Source organism: Peromyscus maniculatus, chromosome 18 (genome assembly GCF_049852395.1).
Source record: "Peromyscus maniculatus bairdii isolate BWxNUB_F1_BW_parent chromosome 18, HU_Pman_BW_mat_3.1, whole genome shotgun sequence".
Classification (NCBI taxonomy): Eukaryota; Metazoa; Chordata; class Mammalia; order Rodentia; family Cricetidae; genus Peromyscus; species Peromyscus maniculatus.
The window spans coordinates 4,103,170-4,121,567 of record NC_134869.1 but is presented as its reverse complement, the minus strand read 5'-3'; the positions used below and the strand labels follow the sequence as shown (position 1 = coordinate 4,121,567).

At 43.6% G+C, this 18,398-nt stretch overlaps 2 protein-coding genes across 4 annotated transcripts in view; one reads left to right on the top strand and one right to left on the bottom strand.

The window, feature by feature from the left end:
- LOC121830722 (disks large homolog 5-like) overlaps positions 1-18,398 on the bottom strand; it is a 249,446-nt gene that overhangs the window by 86,868 nt on the left and 144,180 nt on the right. The gene's annotated exons all lie outside the window — the stretch shown is intronic.
- Positions 6,555-16,744, top strand: LOC143266758 (uncharacterized). Its single transcript, XM_076554230.1, has 7 exons — positions 6,555-6,783; positions 8,772-8,934; positions 9,773-9,904; positions 10,967-11,150; positions 14,937-15,052; positions 16,010-16,104; positions 16,272-16,744. Exons 1-7 carry the CDS (start codon positions 6,651-6,653, stop codon positions 16,418-16,420), a joined length of 972 nt encoding a protein of 323 aa, XP_076410345.1. The 5' UTR covers positions 6,555-6,650; the 3' UTR covers positions 16,421-16,744.

The window sequence follows — 18,398 nt, the reverse complement described above, 5'->3', positions numbered from 1 at the left end:
CTCCTTAAACCTTTTTAAATCCAACATTTCAATTGGAGCCCAAGTATTTTGTGTAGCCATTTGATCCGGCATCTGCTGTACTGTTACAGGATAAATTAAGGGTGACTGTGTGAAAACAGGCTTTCTTTCTGCAACCTTATGATCCCGACTTGAAACAACTTCACTGTTAATTTCTTCTGTCTGAATTTTTACAGGTTTAACAAGTTCTTCTAACGCTGTTATCCTGGCACTTAAATTGACTATCTTTTTAAATATTAAAATGTGGATTATTATAGTGATGAGGTGCATAATTCCACCAATACTAATATTATATAGTTGTTCCATTGCCAGACTGCCTAAAATTTCGAACAAAAACCAATTTTCTTCCAATGTACACATAAAACCCATTTGTTTTTTAATGTGGAAAAAAATTCTCTTTTAGATAGTTTCCTTTAAAATATCTGATATATTATGACTTACCAAATCTGCGTAGAACAGTAGAAATCCGAGGGGATTTTCAAAGCAGCCACCTAGTGTCCCAGGTGTAAATCCAGAGAGAGAGAGAGAGAGAGAGAGAGAGAGAGGAAAGAGAGAACGCACAAGAAAGCGTAGCCGGCTAAAGCTTAAATGCAGCCACGTGTTCCCTCTTGTGCCGAGTCAAGGCTTGGGTCTGGCTTCCTTAAGCTCCGACCACGTGCGTTGGCTTTACAGGCAGGGCCCTGTTCGGCAGGGCAGGTCTGAGTTGTTTGTAGCACCGGCTTTAGGCAAGCTGCTCACAGACCTAGGCCCGGGCTAGAAGTTGCTACCCGGACTAGGACGCCAGCAGCTCGGACTAAGAAGTCGATCGCCGCCGGCCTCCGTGTGCCGCTGCTGCCGCCGCCGCCGCCGCGGGCCGCCTGCCGCCCTTGCGGGAAAGCGGACCTGCCGCCAAGCCAAGCAGTTTTTAATGGATTCTTGTCACGTTGGGTGCCAGATGTAGATGTAACCAACCGTCTTATTAAATAAGAAACACAGAAACAATGTAAAAGAGAAAGCCGAGAAGTCAGAGCTCAGAGCTAAAATCTCACCCTTCCTCCTGCTGTCCCAGCTTCGCGAAAAGAGACCTACTTCCTGTCGGTTCGTTTTTTTAAAGTATGTTGTTCTGCCTTCTCATTGGTTGTAAACCCAAACACTTGACTGCCTCGTCACTGTCTGAATGTACAGCCCCCTAGGTCTTAAAGGCATATGTCTCCAATGCTGACTGTATCCCTGAACACACAGAGATCTTATGGGATTAAAGGCGTGTGCCACCACCGCCACACTCTTGCTATGGCTCTAATAGCTCTGACCCTGAACACACAGATATCTATGGGATTAAAGGCGTGTGCCACCACCGCCACACTCTTGCTATGGCTCTAATAGCTCTGACTCCCAGACAACTTTATTTATTAACATACAATCAAAATAATAATTCAGTACAATTAGATTATCACCACATTGCATTGTGAAATGAACTGTATAGGAATGATACACTGAACAAGACAGAAGTATATGTGCAGTATTTTCTAACAAAATCAATCTCAAATCTGTATCAATATACATAATTTATATATAATATACAAAAATCCAATCCATTCTGAAATATTTAAAACTAGTAGTTCCATTTTAAAAGTAGATTCAATAATCTACCTTTCTATCTTTGAAGACTAGCAGTTATATTTACAACATATATATGTATATATTATATATAAATAATATATATATATTAGATAGAACATATTATTAAGTATTAGATTCAGGTTCTTTATGATAGGACACCTTTTGGAATGATGACTGTAACATGCTATTTACCTACGCTCTAGACTTCTCTGAATTTTAGTATGTGTTTCTTGCTTGATATTGTTCGTATTGGTTGAAGTTCCATCTTATCTAGGTCACTATGCCTCATTACTCCTTCACAATATTTGATAACCAATCCTTTGTATATAGTCTTGTATTAGGTTAGAACTTTCTTATTTAGACAAAAAAAGGGGAGATGTAGTGGGTAGCCATTCCATCTTTGATCTGGAAGTTCCAAACCCCACTGAGGCTTTGGTAACTGTCACATCTACAAGGCAGGGCTGAGAGAGGACCATGAAGACCCGAGATCCAGATGGGTCAGTTCTCTTGGTTCCTGGACCCTGGACGCTGGAGGTAGACTGAGCAGAGTTCTCCAGAGAACACTGCTGGACTGCAAAACACCTTTCCCAGACACTGGTACCTATCCCTTCACTTGTAATAAAATTAACCTCCCTTTTAACTATGTGGAGTGGCCTTAATAATTTCACCAATAGCTGAAATTCCTACAGCTGAGAAGCTTATGTAAGGCAAATGAGAGGGTAAACAAGATGAAATGGTAGCCTACAGAATGGGAAAAGATTTTCACCAAACCCACACATCTAACAGAGGGCTGATCTCCAAAATATATAAACAGCTCAAGAAACTAGACATCAAAATACCACATAATCCAACTTAAAAAACGGGATACACATTTAAACAGAGAATTCACAACAGAAGAATATTAAATGGCCAAAAGACATTTAAGGAATTGCTCAAAATGCTTAGCCATCAGGGAAATGCAAATCAAAATGACACTAAGATACCATCTTACATATGTCAGAATGAATAAGATCCAAACCATTAATGACAGGTTATGTTGGAGAGGATGCAGAGCAAGGGGAACAAGCCTCCACTATTGGTGGAGTTCAAACTTGTACAGCCACTCTGGAATCAGTATGGCAGTATCTCAGAAAATTGGGACTCAACCTGCCTCAAGACCCAATATTACCACTATTGGGCATATACCCAAAAGATGCTCTATCATACCACAAGTTCGCTCGCTCAACCACGTTTATAGCAGCATTATTCGTAATAGCAAGAACCTGGAAACAACTGAGATGGCTCCCACCTGAAGAATGAATAAAGAAAATTTGGTACCTTTACACAAAGAAATATTACTCAGTGCTAAAAAAATAGTAATACCATGAAATATGTAGACAAATGGATGAAACCAGATCCTGAGAGAGGTTACCCAGACCCAGAAAGACAAATATGGTATGTGCTCTCTCTTAAATGGATATTAGATGCAAAGCAAAGTGTAAGCTGGGTACTATCCACAACCCCAGAGAGCTATGTAAAAAGGAGGACCCTAAGAGTGACATACATGGAGGGCCCTAGAAAAGAAAAATAGTTAAGATCTCCTGGGTAAAGTGGGAGAGGGTAGAAATGAGGGGATGGGGGATGGGAACAGAAGAGAATGAGATGGCCCAGTGGAGGGAGGGATACAGAGGGAGAGTAATGAAACAGATGCCTTGATAGAGGGAACCATTAGGTTGTTAGGGAGAAACATGGTGCTAGGAGAATCCCCAGTAATCCACAAGGATGACCACAGCTAAGACTTCAAGTAATAATGGAGAGGGTGCCTGAACACACCTTCACTATAATTACATTAGTGATTACCTTAATTGTCAAAATAGAACCTGCATCCAGTAACTGATGGAAGCAGATGCAGTGATCCACAACGAACACTGGGCTGAGCTCCTAGATTTCACTTAAAGAGTGGCAGGAGGAACCACAGGAGCAAGTGAGGTCAAGATCATGATGCAGAAAACCACAGAGATAGCTTAACCAAGCTGGAAACTCATGGACTCTGGCCGGAACTAGCACAGGACCAAACTAGGTCCTCTGAATGTGGGTGACAGATATGTGGCTAGATTTGTTTAGGCAGCCCCTGGCAATGGAACCAGAATTTATACCAGGTGCATGAAATGCCTTTTTGAAACACATTTCCTATAGTGGGATACCTTGCTCAGCATTGACACAGAGGGGAGCTGCTTGGTACTGCCTCAATTTAGTATGCCAGACATTGTTGACTACCCAAGGGAGATTGGACCCTCTCTGAAGAGTGGATGGGAGGTGGGCTGGGGGAGTGATGAGGCATGAGAAAAGTGAAGGAAGGGAAAACAGGAACTGGTATGTAAAATTGAAAAAAAACTTTTTTATAAATAAAACAAAAACACATCAAACAGCATCTCCCGATAGAGCATAAACTGGCTTTAGGGCCCCAGCTTTCCTGCATCAGAGTGTCTAGGCCTCCGCAACTGCACTGAAGGGCAGTGGACTTACAGACTAGGAGAAATGATCAGATTAAGGTCCTGAGGTATGAGCCATCTAAGGACCAGGGAATGGTGGAATTATCAGGTACCTATTGTCAGGCTCAAAGTCACTTTTACAAGCCTCATAATGTAGCCTGAGTCAGCTCTGCTGTGTTGGAACTCCCCCAGTGACATCACACCATGGAAAACTCCATCTCACACAGCCAGCCTTTGTAGATCTGGGCCTCAGGCTGGGAATGAAGTAGCCACTCAAACAACACTGGCTCCTGGATTTCCAAAGGTCAAGAATTCCCTGTGGGAAAGGTCTGAGAACACAATCATTTTAGAGTTTGGATCTTTCTGGATGTTTGAACATTTAGAAATAGAAAAAAGGAGCTTGGAATAGTGATGCATGCCTTGATGTCAACCAATTGGGAAATGAGGAGGAGAATTGAAGACTGACTGCAGTGCAAGTTCCAGGAGAGCCTGTGTCTCAAAAAGGTCAGGTTGACTGTGCCACCATTCTCATGGCTGCTGAGGCCAGATTTGGGGAGTCTGAAGCCGGGCTGTATCCTGAGCAGCTGTGAATAAGCTTAAGGAGGCTGTCCCTTGGGTCACCTGAACCATGTAAAAAGGAGAAGAAACCAGCAGACCCCTGAGACACTCCCCTGCCTGTAGAAGACAGGAGAGTTGACATTCACAGAAGGGGAGTCTCAAGGCTGAACTTTGAGAACCAGCTAGGCACAGTCTTATCCCCCAGTTCATTTCCTGAACATGATCCAACTATCAAGAGTGGGCTGTGATGAATATTGTAGAAGGCGGGTACTGGCCCCTATCAGCTTGATCTCAGGGCATTTGGAAGAACATAAACCCTCCTCTGGATAGGACATCAGTGAGATAAGAGGCAGGACCATGCAGAAGGGGTTTCTGTCTTTGCTGGGTGAATAACTATATATCCTGGATATCTGTTCATGGAAGTGTGATGTTCCACAGTTGATTGTTAGAAAGACCAAGCTGTCTGAGGTCTCAACTATACAGCTGACTCGGGACTCTTTCTAATTACTGGGATTTGTGGGCAATCCTTTATACTTTTCCATCTAAATCTACTGCCTCATCTCTGGATTCATGTGAGCATTCACACTCTCTGAGTATCTCCCCCCTCTCTCTATACCATCTCTCTCCTCTGATTTCCTTACACCCAATACTGTCATCTGTGTTCTTAAAAGAGTTTATATGTCAGTTTAGGGGACATGCCTTGCTCCCAAATTCCAATATGTCCTCAACTTTTTGGTCTTCACAAGAATCTATTTAGAAATAAAGTTGACAATCACATTTATTTGCTTAAAGCTTCAGAATCTGAAAGGACACAGATCACCTAAAAGTTTCATCAGTCCTAGGTTGCAAGGATTATGCTTAGGTCTAGAGATTTGGTTGGAGAACATGCATTCCATGCTGACCATGACCTGGATTCTCTTTATAGTGATGTCACAATAAGAAATGTGAGGTTTGCATATAACAAAGCTGTAAGATGCAACAATTCTTGAGTCTCTCCCCTTACCTGCCCTTCTCATGTTCTTCTAATGGATCTTCAACCCAAAGCTAGCAGTGCTACCTATTCAAGAGCATGTGGATTAGAACACATGGCTAGTAAAATAGGCATTTGGCCTTTTTTTACTGGTTGAAGCACCATAGCAGTGACCTACATCATGTTCCACTCCATGATTGAATGCCTGGTTTGTGTGCATGTGTGAGTGTGTGTGTGTGTGTGTGTGTGTGTGTGTGTGTGTGTGTGTGTGTGTGTGTCTGTGTGTTTACATTTCACTCATGATGCCTCTCCATAGCCCACACTGAAATCTGACTTGCCACTCCATTTTCCTCAGTCTAGGAATTCAAGGATTGGGTCATCGTACTCTTTCCATGAGTTGCTTGCTTTCAATATCTGAGAGCTCACCTGGTCTCAGTGGCTCCAACCAGACCTGTCCAGAGCTAGTCACATCTTCACTCACAACGTCATAGCTTGAGTGAGCTCTACTGCCACTCTGGGGGAATATTAATAACTAACTATGTAACATTTTTGAGCCCACCAATCTCTAAAATTCTGAGGGTTTCCCCTGGGGATTGTTAACTTCAGAGTTCTCATCCCTACTACTCCCCATTGTCCTGACCAAATTTCTGAGCATCCTTTTTTCTCAAAATATTGATTATGAATCTTAAGGAGGGGGAAATCCAACCCTGGACAGTGCATGCAAAGTGAGCATTCAACTTCACTTAGATAAAGTTTCTAATGAAGCAGAGTCCTAGATTTCTGGCTTTAGAAGGAGGATCTACCTGAAGGCTTCCATTGTGATCCAGAGGCTCCTGAAAATGACACCTTGGTTTCAAGCCACTTTTGGGTGAGGTATGTAACAGGGATGAAATAGATATACCAGGTGACATCAGCACATGGACATTCTATTGTATCCTGGAGAGCCCTGGCATTCCATGTGATGTCACTCGTGTTGTGGCAACGCCAACTGTCACTGGGGCATTTGTGCAGTGCCTCGTATTTCACCTACAGACATGCTGTCTAGACTGAATAGGATTCTTGGGAGACAGGATGGAGAGCACAGGGAGACCAAAGGGAGGCAGAAGGAAGATGGCCTTCAGTCTCCATGTCACACATCAAGAAAGAGATGGTTCTGGGGAAAGCACAGTGAGTCCTGGGAAAGGGATGGGGAGCTTCCTGAAGGAGGAAGGCTTCAGCTGATCCTTCCAGGAGTGAGGCTAAGCAGTTGAGAGTTTCTGAGAAGCAATGGGACTATTTTAGTCCTCTGAATTCTTCAAGAGCAGAACAAAGTTGAGTTTGGTTAGTTTGGCAGAGAGCCAGGGATGGTGAAGGCTCCAGCTGTTCTGTTGAGGGCCCTCTGCTTTCACTCTGAGTGGGAAGAGAGCACATGAGGACTAAAGAGGTTTCAGTACCAGCCCAGCAACTCACACACACTGGATGTCTTTTGGTGTGTGTCACTGATAACAGAGAGAGTAATGTCCCCTGATCAATACTAGAGATTCTCACATTTTAAATAACAACCACTGGCAAGGCAGGAGCCACCAAGAATTGCTGCATGTCAGTGACCCCTAAGGTTTCTGAGTTCCTGCCCTCTCACTAGCCAGTCATCTTTCCTCTACCTTGAGTGTAGGACTGGGACATCACTCTTCCTGTAAGTATTTGTTCTTGGTGTCAGAGGGCTCACCTGTGGAAGCCCAGTCTTTAGGTATTTTCAGTCATACCTTTCAATAGTTGATAACACCTTTGCTAACATCATGATGGATGGAATGTATTCTGCTGAAGCTTTTGGCAAAAGTTTCATCATTAACTATGTGACTTATCATTGTTCTTACAGGACCCACATAATCCTCCACCATCCCAATACATTATAAGTGCCCCGTGGATCTTCTCTAATTTGCTTGTTCACCTTGTGGAAATGATCTTCCTTTCCCATTATCCTGAGCTAATTTCTTAGCATCCTTTATTTCTCATCTTATTAGTTAGCATTCTTCAGGATGAGAAGAGCCATTCCTGGGCAGTGTTTGGATGAGTCTTCCCCTCCACACATGATGAACTATTGAATTAGAATGAACTAGATTCTAATGAATCAGTGAGATCAGTGGATTAGAATGACGTGATGCAGAAGGCCCTCCCCTGTCTCAGGGAAGGTGCTGGAAAGGGCAGCTTGGCTTTTGGTGAATTGGAGAAGAGTTTGTTATCAGATAGGTGACGACATTAGCAGTGACCCTAACTGTCCCTTCTCTGGAAATTCTATTGTATCCTGAGTGTCATTGGCATCTTTTGTGAAATCACCAGTGTTGTGGCAATGCCATTTGCCATTGAGGCATTCATTAAGTGTTTAAAGGTTCACCAATCAACATGTTGGCAAAACTGAACACACTAATGGGCATAGAAAGCCCTGGATTTCTAAGCAGCAATTGATGCCAGACATGATCATTCTCTTAATGGGGTTCAGTAGCTGTGATCATTTGAAGCAATGGGCCTATGCAGCTTACCAGGGTTCCTAAAGAGCAGATCGAAAGTGGAGGACATCTGATGATTAGTTGGCAGAGGGCCAGGAAATGTTAGGGAAGCAGCTGCTTTGCTGGGACCTTTTTCAGTTCATTATGATTGTCAACAAATGCTAAAGGAGGCACAGAACCACTAATGAGATATCAGGGTAGGATGTTGCTGCACTTTATTCTCAGTGGATTTCTGTAGATTTCATGGATATCTGATATAAATACCAGGAAGGGAAACTTACTATCCATGTACCAAGGTCTGAGACATTGAGTTGCCTTTAGTCCTGCACACAGGTTATCAGGGATGGGAGATTCAAAGCACCAGGCAATCCAGGACGTTTTTGCATCGTATCAGGTATCGGCTGACAATTCCAAACCAACATGGCTGGCCTTCCTTATGCCTTTCAGGGACAGTGGGGCTGCAGTAGGTCATAAGGCATATATCTAGCCTTAGAGATTGGAGACAGACACATGGCTTATGGGACCCAGTTTAAGGATATCTGCTCTGATATTTGAGGGCTTCACTGAGTACCATGCATTTCCTCTTCCTCAGGCCTCCTCTTGGGACTCCACATGATCTCTTGGCCCTATGCCATTCATCTGTACAAATTCACTGTGTTTATGTACCTACAGGGACTACTAGGAAGGCATCATCCACACCCTTCTTCCTCACTGAGCAGGAGCAGCAGCTGAACCAGATGGATAAATTGACCCTTCAGCTACAGATGATGACCAATGAGAGGAATGAACTGCTGGAACTCCTGGCCCTTTATAACAACAATGAGTTGAACAACAGGTATTCATCATGCCCTTTTATCTGGTAACTATCTTGACCCTACTGTGTCCTGAGTGCATTTGAGAGGCAGAACTGAAGCCTGTAGGAGTGAGATAGGACATAGGCTGTTCTGATTCCTCCAAATGAAAACCAGAGCCTGTGGCCTGAATCACAATCTACAGAGTAGGGCATTAGGGAGTAAGATCACATCATGCATTTCAAGAGGCCTTGACAGGCATTGGCTTTTAGGAGATGCTCAGTGCTCTGAATTGATATTTACTTTTGCTTTTTGCTATGGGAGCAGCTTGAAGGGCCTGGTGGTCCTACTCAGTCCATCTGTGTGTGACCAGAAGGCCTGGAATTCAATTCTGCTCCTCTCAGCTTGTTCCTTACACTATGAGACAATGCCCCCATCTGCATTTCTGTTACATTCTATCTGTGTATAGGAGTTTATACAGCCATCCTCATGTAGTACCTCCTCCAAGGCTACACTGATTATGAGTTCTGGGTATCCTTACAAGGAGAAAGAATCTGTGTTCTCAAGACAGTAGAATGCCATTGCAGATTTCAGATAGACCTGGATCTGTGCCATAGACTCCAAGACCTTCTTAGAGAGCTAGTCTACCCATCCAGGGCTACTGAGGGAGCTCATGTAGTCCTGTCTCCTTCCCTATTGACACCCAGCCTTTCCTGGCCATGAGACAGTGAGGCAAGTCTAATGCACACCAGGAGATCCAGTATAGAATTCAGGGTGTGACATCCAGTGGGCTAGTGTAGTACAAAACAGAACCTTAATTCATGTGGTCCCTGACACCCATGTTTATGGGGTTCTTTTCTCCTGGGCCATGCCCTACCACAGGCTGAAGTCTGAGCTGGAGATGCTCAAAACACAGCATAAGAAGGAGATGTCAGATGTAAAGAAATTCCCTAAGGAGGTTTGTGAGGCCTCGTACAAGTGCAAGAAGCTGAGTGAGCAGACCAACTCCTACCAGTGAGTGCCTAATTTAGTAATTTACTAATTTAGTAAAAATTGGTAAGGACTGCTTCTGATAGTCTGAAGTTTTTCCAGTCCTGCCTGATGCAGCTATCAGGAGGAATCTGTCCGACCTAACTCCTACATCAAATGGTCCCAAATAAGCACACTGAGGCGTGTATTACTTACAAACTGTATGGTTGATGGCTTAAGTTTCTTGCTAGTTAGCTCTATCATCTTAACTTAACACATTCTGTTAATCTATATTTGCCACATGGCTTCTGCATGGCCAGGCTGCTGGCATGTTTCTCCTTGGGTGGCAGCTGGCACCTCCTCCACCTCTGACTTTCTTCTTTGTCTCATCTGGATTTTTCTACCTGGCTCCATCCTGCCCTTGCCATAGGCTAAAGCAGCTTATTTATTAACCAATGGGAGCAACACATATTCACAGTATACAGTAAAACATTCCTCAGCACCTTCTTCACCTTAGAACAAAGTTGGGCTGTGGTTCTAGTCTGTTTACCTCTTAGCAAGCAGCCTGCCTTATAGCTCATGGACTTGTGCCTCCTAAACTGAGTTCTCCAAAGAGTGAAGAGTCTGAGAGCCCCTCTCAACATTTTCCTGTCAACTTCTGGAGCTTCTAGACAGAAAACATGGTTTGAACCAAGAATGGTTTCTGCGGCTCTGACAGGAGCTCACAGAATGGTTTCTATGGGACACAAAGATGGAATGTATTCCTGCTGGACCTTCTGTCCTGCTCAGAGCATGGATTCCTTCTACCTGCTCATGTTTTCCCAATACTGTGAACAATTAAACACCAGGGTGTGTGTGTGGGAAGCGGGGGATCCAGTTTTCAGAGGAACATGGATCCTTTACAGTCAGGGTCTTCAGAAGTTGTTGGAATTTTTCGGGAATTTGGCTATTCTCTGGCTTTGGCCTGCACCTAAGTGATGCTGCCATAGCTAATTTGGGTCGCAAGGGCTGTTGGGAAAAGGGAAAAGGGATCTTGCAGGAATCATGGTATTAGGAAGCAGGAGTGGGAGATGGAGGTGGAGCTCATCATTTTTGGTGACATTTCAGCAACCTCTACAGTCAGCTCTTGAGTGAATGGACTCAGCTAAGGGAAAAAGTGAGCATGTTGAAAGAGGACAACAGAAAGCTGCATGGGGAGCAGATTTCACTACAAGAGTCCTGTGAGGAGGCAAGGAGGCTCTGTGAGGAGGCCCATGAGAAGATGTATGACCTCTGGACAAAGCAGCAGCAGGTAGGTTGAAGCAGCAGGGCCAAGCCCCCACTTGTCTACCCATACACATACATATACACACACTCATGTAACCCTCTACTCACTTATCCAACTGACCCATCCCATCCAATAGTTCATTTCTGTGATCATTCACAAGTCTTTCTGGGGAGTTAGCCTCTTGGAAGGCAATGCATGACTGCCAAGGAACCCTACTGTTCTGCTAGAAGCTGCAGTCCATTGAGGGAGATGAGTAAATCACATGTCACTCACCAATATGCTAGTATGGGGCAGCAGTACTGTGATGGGAGCCACTTAGGGAGTAGCACAGAGATCTGTGTGAATGAGTTCAAGGGTCTGGGTCTCATTTGCTTGGCACAGGTCATATGAGATCAGAGGCACAAACAGAATGGAAGGAGGAACGTCCCCTACAAAAGCCAAATGACTGGGTCTTGTGGACATATTTTTGGGTGTCATATACTATTTTACCCTCTTCTTCTGAGACTGCCATGGTGTTCTCTTTACCAATCCAAGCTCTTGGTTCACACTGACAGAAACTTAAGTAACAGCTTGTCAGTACTGTTTGCTCTGAGTGGCAAGGCAAGTTCTCCCATCCTGGATCTTACACTCGGAAGCTCACTGGATGACCAGGGATGTGGCCAGGGCTTATGACAGACAAGGGTCAGGGTGGCAGATTTGAGATTTTAAGAGAACAATTTCTCCAAGTGCACCAACATAGCCTGCAGAAGCACAGCATGTTTCCCCAGGCATGTTTAGTCTCAAAATGATGGAAAGCAGAACTGTGGGTCTCACTTGAAACAGCTAGTGTGAGGAGTCTAAATTCAACTGGTAATGCCATCCTCGTTCAGTTGATGTCCTCCTCATTGCATTCTGTTCACTTATGATTTGTGATGAGTGTGTGTGTGTGTGTGTGTGTGTGTGTGTGTGTGTGTGTGTGTGTGGTGTGTACATGCCTGAGGATGCTTACATTTGTGGGTTTGTTGGAAGGCCAGATGATGTCATCAAGTGACCTCTGTTGCTTTCTCCCTTATTCCCTTTAGCCTGGGCCTCTCACTGAACCTGAAAATTTCTCTTCTGGCTAAGTGGATAGCCACAGGTCTTTGGATCCCTGTCTCCTCACACTAGAGCTTCCTGTCTTTTTCTGTCTCATCTCATTGATAAATGATTCATTTGGTCAGAAAGTAAACTCACTTGTTGGTTTCTCTTAATTTCTGCACTTTTTTATTGGTATGGAACAAATGCATTTTGTAATAAATAAAAAAATCAAACAATGGAGCTATTTTAAAAATCAACGTAGACTTTTCTTTCACTGAATAGGGATAACGTCCCATGAAATGTCTGGTTTATCTTACTGCCTACACAACATGGAACCTGACATTTTGATGCTCACTCTATCATATTTATAGCTGTGTCTTAGGAAAGACTCCTCCTAATAGTTGTATAGAATATTGCATTTCAGGAAAGTGCTATGGGTGACCTAAGTAGCCTCCTACTGACTTAACTGGGGCTGTTTTCACATAGTATGCACTGTAATCCAGTCAAAAGTTGTTGGGTAATGACAATGGGGATTTCCATTTTGAAGTGCAATCAATGTCTTTTGTGTCAGAATCTGGGCAGGTTTAGTGAGGAGACTATGATGGGTCAACTTGGATCTATCAGGAGGCTTCATGTCCAGCCCTCTTCCATGGGCTTGTGTGGTCAAACTCATTTGTGCAGAGGTTGTTATCTATCTGTACAATCAGTGAGTCTGTGATAAAAACTGTCCTAGGAGGAGAAATAATTTCATGCCTGGCTGTGTCTAAGAGGCTTGTAGACAGCAGGGAGGACCCACTACCTCTCCCTGTAGTACAAAAGGAGTTGCAACATTCCAGCCTTGTCCCTTGCCCTTCTGGGTTCAAAGGGTTGTGTGTGTGTATTTGTGTGTTTTCTTATGTGTAATTTTGTGGGTATGAAAATATGTGTTTGAGCCTCTCTGTGTATGTTCACTCACTCACGGAACAATGGAACATCTTTAAGAATGGTGGAGACAGATTTGAATGAGAAAGTACTGTGCCTAATCTGGTTAGTACCACTTTGCATCAGTCAAAGAACAGATGTTGTCCATCATTCTGCATGTCCACACAGCTAACTACAACAAAAGACAGAAAACTGATGAAGGCTAAAAATTTTTCATGTATTTTCAGGTTTTTCAGGTAGAGGTAGAATAATTTATCTGCAAAGAAATCCTCGGGAGAAAAACAAAGTAATAGGGTCCATAAAGGTGAGAAAGAGGCTACAGAGAAGAGGAAAGGCTGCCTGAGGGTTTGTGTCCTTCTCTGTTCTGGGCGAATGGTGGCTGACCACTGATGACTTCCGCGAATCCTGTTTTGTTCTTCTCCTCATCGCCTGCTGCCATTTTCCTTTCACCTTTTCCTCACTTGGTTCAGCTAACCTTGTCCTTGGAGCTTGGCCTGGACTTTATTCCCTGAGAAATTCTGCACTGCAGAGGTGCTTGTGGCTGCATCTCAGCCCAGCAGAAGTCCCACAGCTATGCTGAGGTGTGAGAAGAGGCTGTCTCAGTGCACCCCTTAGGCTCATCACACTCTAAAGCACCCACTCCAATGTTGTGTCTGCAGCACTCAGAAACTGCTTTTATTCCAAACTTCTTCATACTGAGTTAAAATTGACCTGATGGAAGGTTGGAAGAAATGAGAACTATCAGATATTGCTAGGAGTGTAAGATGTTGTAGGCCTGTGAGAAGCTCTTTAAAATTATTCAGAATGTTGAATGCAGACTCCAAGTGGACCATTGATTCCAGAGTGGAAAGTAGGTGTCCACAGAGAAGAGAGGACAACAGGGTTACAGCAGGACTCATCAGAAAACCCCCAACTAGAAACTACTCAGATGCACATCCTTGATGAGGGCAAACATACAATGTGGTCTATGGAATATAGTTAAACATGGAATAATACATGCAATCCTTTCGCTGAGTTAGTCAACCTTCTGTTACTCAAAGAAATACCTGACACAGTCATCTTACTTGGAGGAAAGGTTAATATAGACTCCTGAGTTTAGAGATTTTCTAGTTTCTGAGCATATTGCTTTGGGCCTAAATTGAGGCAACCCGTGCTTTAGAGAGCTTCTTTAGGAGGAAGCTGCCCTCCCTGGAGGCACTGGGAAGCATTGAGTGAGAGCAAGGGGCTGGCCCATTGCCATCCAGTGGTCCTGCGCTGGGGAACTAAGCCTTCAATTTGCAGACTGGAGAACTTGCTAGGAGAGCTTGGATTACTGGTAAAGGATCCCTGGGGTTCAGCTGTCTGTGTACAGGTTTACATGGCAAGCATTACATTGACTTATCTGCATACTGAATTCTTCTCCCAGATCACCAGGCATGCATGTGTTATACAGACACACAGGCAGGCAACACCTGCACATATAAAGTAAAAATAAAATGAAAAATTATCTAAACAGAGTAAAAGTACACAATCTTCTACACATCCATGTGTTCAGAGCATCTTGTGTTTTCCTTTCTCTTTACTGGAATATGGGTAGAGAGGCTGTGGGTTAATGAGAGGTCACTTTCTTCTTCATAGTATCCCAGGTGATCTCATATTACATCAGTGTTATCTGGTAAAGCAAACATGGAGACAATGTAGTGTGCTTGTATGTGTGCATCCATGTACATGTATGTGTTCAAGTGTGTGTGTGTGTGTGTGTGTGTGTGTGTGTGTGTGTGTGTGTGTGCATGTGTCTATATGTCCAGGGGTGCAGACAACCCTCTCCTAATAACACAATCTTCTAATGAACAGGAACATCAAAGACTTGAGGAAGATCTTCAGTCCCTGATGAAGCAGAAGGAGCTGCTCACCCGGCAAAGGGACTTGGCAGCAAAGCTGCAGCATCACTTCACTGTGTCCCAGATGAGGTAGGAGTCCAGGATTCCAGAAGCAGGTGGATCAAGTGGGTCCACTGTACATGGATCTATGTCCTCTTTGAGTTTCTGTCCAATTGGCAAAGCTTCCAGCCACAGCCAGGAAGAGAACACCTCAGAGTGTCATTGCTGACTCAGTCAATAGGAATTTCTGTCCAGGAAGCAATATGCTTTCTCCTTAGTCTTATGGGGATTGTGTCCCCTTCTTCCCTTCTGAGAAATCTAGTATGCTCCAAGTATCTCAAATCTAACATTAGATCTCCCCACAAATATTCCCATGGCATCCAGAAACCTACAAGGGGAATCATCAATCATGAAGGAAAGTGTGTTCTCCTGCAACTTTATTTTCCATCAGGAACATCACATTTAGAGATAAGTGTCTACCCTTCGGCAGATTTGAATACAGCACACTCCTGCTGATTGCAGGCTCTCTGCAGTGTTTATCAGTTTCTTGTGAGAAGATTTACTCTGGTCATAAACAGAGTTGGAGTTGACAAGTTAATCCCATGCAGGGGTCTGGGCTGTAGGATTAATCAGAGCCTTCTCTGCATTGCTGTGCAGGCTCCACTAGAGGGCAGGCATAGAGTTTTCCAGGAGGTTCTCATTCACCTGGTATCTAATCAAGGCCAGGTACATCTTCCCTGACCTGTGCCTCAGACCTTCTCATACTGATATTTCTCCAAAATGATGTCTTTGGACTGTTGGAGAAATATGCTGTTTCTTCTAATCCAGCACAGTGTGTATTTTCCAGTTCAACTTCTAGCAGTTTTTTAAAGTTGAGAAAAACCAATCTTGCCAGGGTGCTCTCTGACCCTTTTCCCTTGGGGAAGCAGGGAATGAGCCCAGCTGAGAGGTAATGCTCGATTGTCTAGCTGAGTAGATCTGGTGGGGGCACAAAAGCTGACATGGCAGGTCCCCCCAGCCTTGTGCCCCAGTGCCTTTCTCCCCTAGGTTTGAAAACCTCCAGCAGGAACTGGAGCAGACCACAGCCCAGGATGAGAGCCTCCTGCAGATGAAGCTGCTGAAGCAGAAACACTATGTCTCAGGCAAGTAAGCCACCATTGAGCCTCATCCCCAGCAGCCAGGATGTTCATGTGGTGTGTTTCCTTCCTTAACTTTTGTTTACTAGGGATGAATAGGCTCTGATTTTCTTGCCATGTGCACAGCAAAACTGTTTCTGAATCATATTTTCTTTTCTGATTTTCCCTGACAGTACCTGTTAAGGAGACTGGGAAGGCTGGAAGAAGCCAAAGACACCTTGAAGGCATGACATTCTACACTCCAGGTTCAAGGCCTCCTCAGAAAATGCCACCTCTTTTCAGCTTTGAACTCACTCATGAGGCAAATATCAACCTACCATGAGGCAGTCCAGCCACAATTGGATCCACATCTGTTGGCTCACTATCCCCAGATAAAAGTTTGTGTAAAAAGAAGTCTAATATACAGAGAACACAACACAAATTACTAAAAACCCTGACTCCATATGTGATGGAAATCTGACAAGGAATACGGTGTTAATGTCACACTGCCATCCAGACAGACCACATCAAAAGCATAAGATTCTCTCTAGTGCAGTTTTCAAGCTGAAGGCATGTCATGGGCAAGTGTAGCTGAAGATAATTCACTACAGAGAATACGCCAGTTCCTCACCTCTTTTGCTCTTCCATAATGAAATTCCAAAGGAAACTGAAATTTTCCCTTTTTTTTGGTTTATATCTTAGGATATTTATGCTTTGGTTTTTGGTTTTATTCATTTTTGTTTAAGGTTGTGTTAAATTTTGTTATACTTTTCTTCTTGTCATTGTTTTAATAGTTTGCTAAGGCTATATACTGTATATAATGACTGCTCTTTTGAAAACTCCCATTGAGTAAAATGAATGTATTTTATGAATAAAATAAATTTCAAACTTTTCACTCTAAGACTCTTCTTTAGTCAGATGAGGTTTCACATGCTGCAAAGCCAGAAATCACAGGCTTGGATGTATCTCAGTAAGTTCCAGGAATCTTAGGCTGCACACAGATTTTTCAGCCATGGGCCTCGGGGCTACACAGGGGAATGGCGACTTGGATGTTGGTGTATAGCCTACCTCATGGATACCCACTACATAATAGAAAAATTAGACATGTTGTATCCTTGAGGTCATATATTTAGCTACGAGTAAAATGTTGTACACTGTACACACATGTTCACGGAACTTCATGTAGACCAAATTAAAGGGAAACACAATATATTGTTCCAGGCCTCTCAGGAAATGAGAACACTCATTAAACTTGTATAAAGGATTGAAATATATCATGAGTGATAAGTGAACAGCAGAGCTGATTTCCTGCAAGACAATTTAGGATATTTTGTGGCGCTTTTGTTTATACTTATGGGTGTTTTGCCACCACATACATGCAGTTCCCACAAAGGCCAGGTGGGGGCAGATTCCACCTGCATTTTAAGTTAAAAATGACTGTTAGCTGTCTGTCCTGTGAGTCTTCTGAGACAAGAATAAATGTTCTTAATGGGTGAGCCATCTCCACAGTCCCTGTAATAGACCCTTGTCCTCCCAGCCCTGTGTGCTGTATTAGGTGGATTGGATCACTCCCCACCAAAGACTGAAGTTTATTGAAAACTGTAGGGACAGGCATGCTAATTGTCTTAGGCTGCCACACATCCATTCAGGGCTCTCATAGGTTCAGGATCCTGCCCCAGTCACTGACTGTCAGATTAGAACAGATATGGTAGATCTCTTCTAGGTTGACAACACCTATTAAGCCAGTCTGTTGTAATAAATATTGAGAAGACCCTCCTGGGGGTGGAGGTAGGATGAGGAATCCCTCTTGATGGTCTGATAAGCAAAGTTGAGAGGAACCTCATGACTAGGTGGAGTGGATGGAGCCTGTGTCAGGGCCCACATGTCTCTGGTGCAGAGTGATTCTGTGCAAAACTAAAAAAGGAGAGAAGTGGTTGAAGCTGCTCTTTTACCACAGCAGATCTCAGATTATATTGAGAAAGTTCTTCCATATGACTGATTTACTCTGGTGAAGCTCCTCTGGAATAGATCTGACTCCTGAGACTGACAGTGAGGCAGAGATTTAATGTGTAAAGAAAGTTATCCCCTGGGTCTCCAGACTGGAGCTCTCACATCAAGGGTAAAAAGAACCTACTGTCCTCTGATCTTCCTGTGTGTGGGAGGGGGTGCCAGGTCTTACCCCACTGAAACTAAGACATCTGGCTTTTAATTCCTCACTTAAGCTAGAATCTCTCCATCTCATATAATTACTCACTTAATTAGATTACTGTGTGTCCCGTTTGAGAAATATCAGACTTGTTTTATTTTACTTTCTTGCCCAG

Excerpts from the sequence above, each read along its gene's own strand:
- LOC143266758 (XM_076554230.1), top strand. The coding sequence starts at position 6,651 with ATGCTGTCTAGACTGAATAGGATTCTTGGGAGACAGGATGGAGAGCAC. Across the intron at positions 8,935-9,772 it reads AACAATGAGTTGAACAACAG|GCTGAAGTCTGAGCTGGAGA; the intron begins GTATTCATCATG and ends GCCCTACCACAG. Across the intron at positions 11,151-14,936 it reads TCTGGACAAAGCAGCAGCAG|GAACATCAAAGACTTGAGGA; the intron begins GTAGGTTGAAGC and ends TCTAATGAACAG.